The sequence below is a fragment of the Rhea americana genome, unplaced genomic scaffold (assembly GCF_003343005.1).
Source record: "Rhea americana isolate MKP2758 unplaced genomic scaffold, rheAme1 scaffold_261, whole genome shotgun sequence".
Lineage (NCBI taxonomy): Eukaryota > Metazoa > Chordata > Aves > Rheiformes > Rheidae > Rhea > Rhea americana.
In genome coordinates this window covers 71,125-80,634 of record NW_028186381.1, presented here as the reverse complement: position 1 = coordinate 80,634, position 9,510 = coordinate 71,125, and the positions used below count along the sequence as shown (strand labels likewise).

The window sequence follows — 9,510 nt, the reverse complement described above, 5'->3', positions numbered from 1 at the left end:
GAGACCATCCTTTCCATAAGGAGAACCAACACCTCCCAGACCAGCAACACTACCACCACCAGCCCCAGCTAGGAGACCATCCTTTCCATAGGGAGAACCAACACCTCCCAAACTAGCCGCACCACCACCATCAACACCAGTCCCAGCTGGAAGACCATCCTTTCCATAGGGAGAACCAACACCTCCTAAATTACCAACCCTAGTCCCAGTGGGAAGGCCATCATTTCCATAGGTAGTCTCAATACCTCCCAAACCACCACTAGCAACAACATCAACACCAGCCCCAGTGCCCATTCCCACTGGAAGACCATCCTTTCTATAGGGAGACCCAACACCTCCCAAAACACCACCACCAGCCCCAGTTAGGAGGCTGTCCTTTCCATAGGGAGAGCCAAGTCCTCCTGCACCAGCTACACCAGCACCATCAACACCAGCCCCAGCTGGAAGACCATCCTTTCCATAAGGAGTACCAACAACTCCCAAGCCAGCCACACCAGCACCATCAACAGCAGTCCCAGCTGGAAGACCATCCTTTCCATAAGGAGAACCAACAACTCCCAAACCACCAACACCAGCCTGAGCTCCCATTCCCACATGGAGACCATCCTTTCCATAGGGAGACCCAATACCTCCCAAATCACCACCACCAGCTCCTGCTGGGAGGCTATCCTTTCCATAAGGAGAGTCAAATCCTCTTGCACCAGCTACACCAGGACCACCAACACCAACCCCAYTTTGAAGACCATCCTTTCCATAAGGAGATCCAATACTTCCTAAACCAGCAGCACTACCAACACCAACACCCGTCCCAGCTCCCATTCCCACAGGAAGTCCATCCTTTTCATAGGGAGACCCAACACCTCCCAAATCACTATCCACAGTTCCAGCTGGAAGACCACCCTTTCCATAGGGAGACTCAACAATTCCCAAACCACGACCCCTACCAGCCCCCACTCCCATGGGAAATTTGTCCTTTCCATAGGGGTACCCCATTCCTCCTTTACCTGCTACATCAGCTCCAATCCAGTTTCCTCTTCCAGCCCCAGATTCACCTGACTGTCCGTGCTTACCATAGAACCCTCCAATTTTAACAGCGGTAGCATCTCCAACACCTGCTCCAGCTGGTAGACCATCTGGGCCATACAAAGTCCCCATTCCCCCTACAGAAGTGCCACCTACACCAGGTACAGCCCCATCTCCTGTTGGGAGACCACTGGGACCATACAGTAAGCCAGGTCTTCCTTGCTGACCTGCAGGACCACTGCCCTCAACGGTCAGGTCATCCTTGCCATAGGGTTTCCCTATTTCTCCTCTATTTATACTTTCTCCATTAATACCAGCTATAGTAGGCATGCCATCCTTCCCATAGGGGGATCTTATTCCTCTAGCAATCTCAGTACCTGCAGCATTCTTACCAGCTCCAGTCCCTGGACTAGTCCCACTGTATAAATCATCCTTACCATAGGGAGACCGCATACTTCCCACACTGGCTGAATCAGGATTGAGTCGATCTGACACAGAAGTTCCATCAGCAGCTCCTGATCTTTTTACACCCTCAAAGCCATGTCTAGAGCTAGTATTGCCTAATTTACCATCCCTGTCATGCCAAGAGCCCACACCTTGTGCATCATCCATGTCAGTGTTAAGAACACCCAACAAAACATCCTCACCATCATGAGAGTCCCTACCTCCTACATCTCTGGATCCACTTCTTGTGGCATTTGCGCCATAAAAAGACCTCATGATTTCTTCAGCCTTTTGACCGGTCCCAGGACTGGCTCCCCCTAGGATAGCATCCCTGTCAGGCAGAGAACACATCCCACCTACACCAGCACTGCTAGAACCATTTGTTCCCATCATACCCTCCTCTTGATAAAAAGGACCCATACCTCCTTTTCCACTTAAGCTAGCCTCAGTTCCAACTATCAAACCTTCTTTACCATAAAGAAATTCCTTGCTGCCTGCTTCTCCCACCCTTGCACCAGTACCAGCACTAGTATCCTCCAACACAGCACCCTTGCCATGAAGAGCATCTGGACCTTTTGTACTTCTGAATCCAGCTCTAGCATCATCTCTGCCATCTACAGAATACCATCCACCTGCTTCTCCTAATCCATCACCAATATGTGCTCTGCCTGTCATAGAATCCTTGCCATGGGAAGACCCTAATCCACTTAAACCTGTTAATCTGCTGCTACTACCATCACTTGTCATTGAGTCTTCATCTATCTCTGCTCTAGAAAACTGTCCAAACCGTATCCTTCCATTTCCATGGGCTTCATCTAGCCCTTCTTGTCCCAAAAATCTACGTCTACCATCAACATCACTGGAGTAGCCTTGACTGCCTTCTTGGCCATTTCTGTACAAACCATCTTCTTCCATGCTAATGTCCATAAAATGATCTTGGTCATCAAGATATTCTCCTTGTCGAAGTTTTTTAACCCTGTCTTTATCTGATAACTGTCCTTCCAGCCAGCCAGCTTTATCTCTTTCATCTTCATTCTGTCTCCTCTTTCCTTTGGCATCTGTATTGAAGATGCATTGTTTGATTGGAGCAGAAGCAATTTACAGGAAATGAAAGAAAAAAGAACAAGTAATTAATATGTCATGTAATGCATCAGCAATCAAAGAAAATGTATTAGCATTTGTTATCTTTTCATTCTAAAACCCTGAAACATAATATAGTTAAATAAAATTATATTCAGTTCAAATCCTGATTGTTTTTAGTGGCTTATTCAGACATTCAGCATTTCTTAGTTAAAATGGCAATTATTTTTAGTGGAAACATGTTTGTTTAAAAAAAAAGAAAAAGGAAAAGCAAGGCAAATTTCCAGCATGACAGATCTAATCCTGAAGGGCTTAGGTGATATCTGGGACCCATTTAGTTTCGTATGTCTTTAGTTTCTTATATCTTCTCCTCCAGCACTGGAGGAGTAACAGAATATCCCATGCTCAGAGTGGCCATCAGTTCCTACCCTTGAATTGGGATCTCATGGCTATTAAGGCAGCTTGCTTATTTGGCATTCTGGCATTTTAGGTCTCCAACCTGAAAACCTGTAGACTAAAGATTCCAGTTCTATAAATAGCTTTGTATTAATCCAAAATTCAGGTTTTTCTCAGAGGAATAGTGGAGCTATCAGCTCACATGCAATTTTGATTTTCACACTAGATATCATTTCAGCAGAGCATTAATGGCTCAGTGAAAGCAGTGGGCACTTTCCTTGTAAGTCTTATTTAACAACCTTTTTGTTTCTGAAAGACCGTCAGACAAGGCCCTTAGAGACAACAGCTTTTGCAACAGTAGAAAATCAACAGTAAGCAGAGCAATGACCTTTTAGAAGTAAAAAAAAAAAGAAGCCATCTGACCGATAATCTGCCTTCACCGAATGGCATGTTTTCCATCTTCCTAGCTTCTTCTAACATGCTCAACCTCTAATTTGGAAAGAAAAATACTATCTAGGAAGACATCCATGAAAGCTCCTTTATTGCCTGTACATTATACTGTGTTCACACARTAGCAGTTTTGTGAAAAAGACATGTTGAGACAGGGATTATTTTTAGACAACTGACGGAGAACATACTACATTACAGTAACTGTAGAGGAAATGAGCCAAGATTTGTCAGACTAACAAAAAGAGTAAATTTTGTCTTATCTGAGGAGGAATAAGGTCTAACCCAGCCCTCATTTCTCCAAATACAATTTAGGAACTAGAGGTTCCACAAATCGTTTCTTATCATAGTATCATATAACAGAGCAATCAGGCATTGAGAGGTATGCTATATACCACAAGAATAATAGTGTCACTTACACTCTACAATAAGCCGGGCATTTGAGAAACAGAGCCCAGTGTCGACCACGTACATGCCACCGTCAGAGGGCAGAACATCTTTGATAATCAGCTGGTGTGTCAGACCATCAGGTGTTACAGAGATCTGGTGCTTCTCACTTGCCTCGAGGAGGTGGGTTTTGTGTAGCCACACAACATCGTAGCAGGGAGTGCATAGGGTACACTCAAAGACAGCAGTTTCTCCCTCAAGACAACACACGTTTCTGAGTGGGTGCTTAAATCTCACAGGAATGGCTGCAATAGAAAATCAAAGGCTACAAACAGGCAACATTAGGACTTTTGTCTTCCAAGAAAAACTTGTTGCAGTAGAAGGAAGAAAGAAAAGAACTTGTAAACTCTGAGAATACTGGTTTAAGCAGAAAAAAGGAAAAACTAGGGTGTATACCTGTGCCTAATTCTGAAATATAGAGAAAGAGATATTTATTATTTTCTTGTGCATTTATACTGTCCACCACTCTAAAATGGGGGTAGCTTGCAGTCATTAATGGATTTTAGCATCACAATATGACTGCTGAGGTTGCTTGTTACAATTCTGACTTTACAGAAGGAAACTATAGCATAGGGTAAGTTAAGAATTTGTTTGTATTCATCCAGAAGTCAGAGCCAACCTGACGCTTGAACCTAATCCTTTGGACTACAGAAGAAATACCCCCATCACTAATCACTCTTCTGCCGTTTTTCACCTGCATCATCTGAGGAGAGAACCCTTACTTGCCAACACAAAAACAGTCTTCTGCAGTTAGCAGTTTTTACTGTTGAGCTTTGCATATGTTCCTAGGTTAAATTTCACACTAAAAAATAATTTCTTATAACAGTTGCACATTGCATGCAGCAAATTCAAGTCCTTACATTCAGCTTCCAACTCAGTTGAGAAAACAGGCACATCCTCCACTCTGACTTGGTACAAGCCTGCATCTTCTGGCTGCACATCGTTGACAACGAAATTGTACCTTTTTCCTACTTGCCTCAAGAAGTACTTTCTGTATTCATTCTCTGTTCCATATCTCACCCTCTCACCATCCTAGGAAAAGAAACAACATACTCTTAAAGGTGATGTATAACTAGTGCAAGGCATTTCAAATAAATTAGGCCAAATTTGTGCTGAAATTGTCTTATTGATGTCAATGAGTCACAACAGAGAAGGCTACAGTCTGTTATTACTTAAAAGTGAACTGCTGCTGCTCATTGCTCATAAAACATACAGTCAATGCTAGATGCAGTAAGTCACGCGTAGAAGAGAGCATCTGATTCTCAGACTTGGCAAAATGATACTACTTTTCTAGCTCACAAACAGGCATTCTCTGTAACTTTGAAGACAAGGTATTTTTGTTGCTTTAAATTTTAGTACCTTCAAAGATGGATAAGCAGGCAAGTTCACTCCTCTCTTACCCGTGATACACTTGGTTACTTTCTCCACTTTGTGGCTGCATGAACTTTGCCTCATTGTTTGATTCAGAAGTTCATAGAGTTAGTCTAATCTCCTCTTAAAAAGCACAGTCAGGTAACTTTTCCCATTTTCCCTATTTTAAATCCACTAATTACAGTTTGACTAAGATATATCTTCCAGATAAACATCCACAGCACCTGCCTGGGGAGCGTAACAGAATAACTACATAACTATCCTGGATGTTCTACCTCCTTGAAATCTTCTTTCACAGAAAGTGAATTAGAATGAAACATAACACTCAAACAAAATCGCTCTGTTTTTCTGATAAAAGACTTCAGGCATCTGTGAGAACTTCCTCTTACCTGAAGTGCACTTGAAATCAAAGGAATTTTGATTTCTGTCAGTCAGTAACTGACTGAAATGTTTCCCCTATACTTGAATCTTCAAATACCAGGTGACGTGCACCATCAAAGACTACGCGGGTCCCACACCAACATTTTTCCCTAACCAATCAAGGATTCTGATCAACAGATGGACAGAAAACGTTGTATGACAATATTTATCTGCTCTCAGCTACTGCCAGGTGGATTGATCATTTCACATAACAGACCTGAGTGACTGCCCAATGCATCATCCTTCCCCACCTCCCCCTACCCCAGCCCTTACCTTAAACAGACAAATTTTGCTGTTACTGTTTTTCAGGTCCATCTCTAGACTGAATGTAGCCTGTCCCTTTCTGTTGACCCTGATGTGTTGCTGATTCTTGATACTGTTCAATAACTGTAGAAAAAGATACAAGCATCTAGTAAATGACAGAAGTTCAGTGGCATGACAAACTTCAGCTGAAATAACTGTGAAATCTACTTTGTATCTGTATAGAAAAGAACTACCTCTAACTTTATATGTATGGAARAAGCACCTGCAAGTTTCCACTGTTTCTCCTGTAGGCAAATTATATTTTACCTGCTATCCTCTTGGTCATTCACAGACTCTGCAACTGCTGTTTGTCCAGTTTTCTAAATGTCCCTGTATGTGAAGGCCTGTCTTGACTYTTAGGTATATAATTCATCAATTTGATGTTCAAATTCTCATGAGAGGCAGCCAGATACAGAATTTAGCCATGGGAATTTCTAAAAGGATTATCCTAAACTCATTATCTCCTAAAATTTTAAAGTGGACTCCAAAAAAAGTCAGTAACATTTTCATCTATGTCAGTATAGAACTGGCACTTCTTTAAAGAATTGCAAAAAATCATTCTCTGCCATACTGTAAAACTTTCAATCTACATACAGCTTATCTTCAGAAGTGATTCAGGAAAAGTAGAACTCTGCAATTACTTAAAAGTCAATGTTTCAGTGGCTTCAGTTTGTCTTACTTCTCCATATTTGGTCTCTGTGTCCTTCCTCATCTCCTGCAGCTTTCTCAGCATGCCACGGAAGTCTGAAATTCCATATTTCATACARATTCTTTCATAATCTCTTCTATTTGCATGCAGCAACAATTGCCAGATTGCTTCCATGTCCACTGGTTTTGGAGGTGGTTTTGGGGGTCTTAGAAGAAAAAAAAATAGAAATTTTGACAGAGAACAAAAACTCCTTGTTCCCTTCATCTGGTACAGTTTGACCCAGGCCAACTTTTATTCTTTTGAATAATTTCTTGGCTCAGTTCAGGACTTTGCACAGGCCACAGATCATTCCCATTGGTCAGTCTCTGTGCAGCAATCCACTTGGGATGCAAAGGGAGTTCAATAGTGTGCACGTGGCAGGATCTACAGTTGGCATGGGGTACAGAGCTCATCCCTGGTACTATTTTATCCCTTGACATAGCTCCCTGATAAACCAAAAACATGAAGCACTTGTCACTAAGCTAAGAAGCTACTTGTTATTTAAAAACAGGAACAGCAGAAAGATTTTTAAAGACAAAATCTCACGATGCAAAGGAACATACAACATGCACCTGAAAACAAGGCTGGTACTTCGCGTTTATCTCAGCCTAACAGAAATTGGGAAACTATTCTGTTATGTATCTCCATGTTGCGCCTTACAGCAACTTTGGAAACAAGAACTGTTGCCTTAAACATTTGTGAAGCTGTCCTTGGCCCTATCATATTGAGAAACAACTAGGAAGTGTAACAATAGCCTTCCCTGTGAAGGCTTACCGCTTTCTCAGCATCTTCCTGAAGTCCTGAAGTTTCTTTTTCAGTTCTATCAAACAAGAAAAAAAATATGCAGTGAGAAAATGGAGCTACCCAACAAGGTAAAATATACCTCAAAAAAGAAAGGTCATGCAAAATAGCCACCAACAAGAGGCCATTTGACTATGCTGTGTTCAACTTCAGGCAATGTTTTCACGCTTCTGAGAAACTGCCATAAAATTTATTGTCAGGTTTATCAGCCATACCCTTGTTCTTTGAGAGCCTCTGAAGTTCATTGCTTCCCACAGTTCTTTCCTCTCTTTCTGGTATGGACACAGTGGACTGCAGTAAAGCCCTCTATTTCCCAGTCACATTAACATGTTAGATCTAGCTACAGCTGACATCATAAAATCCTTTTCTAGTATGCATCTGGAATCATCAGTCAGAACAGCCCAAATCCATGTTTAAGAATGTCACTTTAGCCAAAAGTAAATAGCAAGCAGAAAGAGTAGACAGAGGACTAGATATCTTTTTATCCCTTCTCTCACTGCATTATTTACAAGTCTTGGGTAAGTTCCAGGGTCAGTAAAGACAGATAAACTCCTGAAGATTTTATTGGTTTTTCTGTCTTAAAAACTCCTCTTCAACCGTTACTGTTGATGCCCATTCAACCCTGCCTCCTCAAGTTGAAGATTTTATGACTTACTATTCCCTTTTTTCCTGCTCTAATGTCTATAGGAGAATAAACTACTCATTCTTTGTTAGTGCCAACAAGGCAGGCACATCCTCGTAATATTTTGGTGTTACTTTCTGAAAGGTCCTTAGCACCTTCTCTGATAGTACCTTATAATGCATCTGTCTCACTTCCTACTTGCCCCTCCTGAGCTGATTTTATTTCTTGCATTAAAGAAGGACAATAAATAATAATGTGGTTGACAGAGGTGCATATGGTATGTCAGAAAAAATTACAAATAGCTCACCATCAGCAGGATGAATGGGAACATATTTCGCTTTCCTCTTAAAGCCAGCTGATAGTTTAGGAGAGAAAATAGAAAAAACAATACATAAAATGAACAAGATAATACTCAGACTAATACAAGTAAGCCAGTGAACTATAAAACATAAGCAGCTGTTATCAATACAAGAGAAAATCCCAGTCTGGATTTCTTTGTCAAGCTGACATTGATTCCTTGCAAGCCCCTTCCGTAATTCAATAGTCCTACTGCAATCACCTGTGTGCTTACTGGATACTCTATGCAGTAGAGGAGACAGTTTGTGCCCTAAGATGCTTACGGTTTAAGCAACTGTAGGAAATACTAGCTTCTTGTTTTAGAGGTGCAGGACGGAGGGTGCAAGGATTATCTGACCAAATGCAGATGGGGGTCTTCTACACTTACTTCATAGGCAGAGAGAAAGGGAGGGGGAAATGGGCACTTCCAACAGTCCACTTCCCACACAAGTAGATTCCCAGAATAAGCCAGTTATACCATACTCTCTAAGTGCCCATTTCTCTCCCCTGACTACAAAGAAAATCAGGGGAGTAGGTCAGGTGTACTGTATATATCTGATGTGAAGTAAGATGGATCTCTACCAAAAGACTAAACATAAAGAAACAACAGAACCAGTTCAACACTAAATTCAGACATTCTCAGCATGCTTCAGCAAACTGAGCATAATAGCCACCTTCTTCTTCCTTGCCTCACAGTTCATCACTGTCATGGAGCTACCAAAGCTGGGGGAGTCACAGAAGACCTCCAGTTCTCACTGAAGGCTGGAAAACAACTCTTCACATCAAGGATTCCTGGACAATGCTCTGGGCACCCACCCCCACGCATAGCAGAATCAACTATGTGGGACCACAGGACCTTTGGACTACAGAACTTACCAATCCTGCCCTCTATGATCCTGAGGCCAGCAGTGCATGCAGCTTCCCCATATTCATTCACAGCAGAGCAGCGATACAAATCAGTATCATCTGCAGTGAGTTTATTTATCTTAAAAAGAAGAACATAGTATAAAATGGTAGTCATATGGAGTGATTAGTTATTCACCTTCTAATAAAACAGCTACTCAGTGCCTTCTCAGATCTTTCTTCTATTTCCAAGATGACTCTAAAAAGCTTTCTTTTCTTTTCTTTCTCT

The 9,510-nt window shown here is 41.8% G+C and overlaps 1 protein-coding gene across 1 annotated transcript in view; it reads right to left on the bottom strand.

Annotated features, from left to right (window-relative positions):
- Positions 1-9,510, bottom strand: part of IGFN1 (immunoglobulin like and fibronectin type III domain containing 1) — a 33,335-nt gene that overhangs the window by 18,922 nt on the left and 4,903 nt on the right. Inside the window, exons 4-13 of the mRNA XM_085307696.1 lie at positions 9,264-9,363; positions 8,350-8,397; positions 7,394-7,439; positions 6,611-6,785; positions 5,902-6,015; positions 4,698-4,869; positions 3,810-4,082; positions 2,068-2,525; positions 1,109-1,665; positions 246-499 (exon numbers count right to left, since the gene is read on the bottom strand). Of these exons, the coding sequence (XP_085163822.1) occupies positions 246-499; positions 1,109-1,665; positions 2,068-2,525; positions 3,810-4,082; positions 4,698-4,869; positions 5,902-6,015; positions 6,611-6,785; positions 7,394-7,439; positions 8,350-8,397; positions 9,264-9,363 (2,197 nt within the window). The remainder of the gene's footprint in view (positions 1-245; positions 500-1,108; positions 1,666-2,067; positions 2,526-3,809; positions 4,083-4,697; positions 4,870-5,901; positions 6,016-6,610; positions 6,786-7,393; positions 7,440-8,349; positions 8,398-9,263; positions 9,364-9,510) is intronic.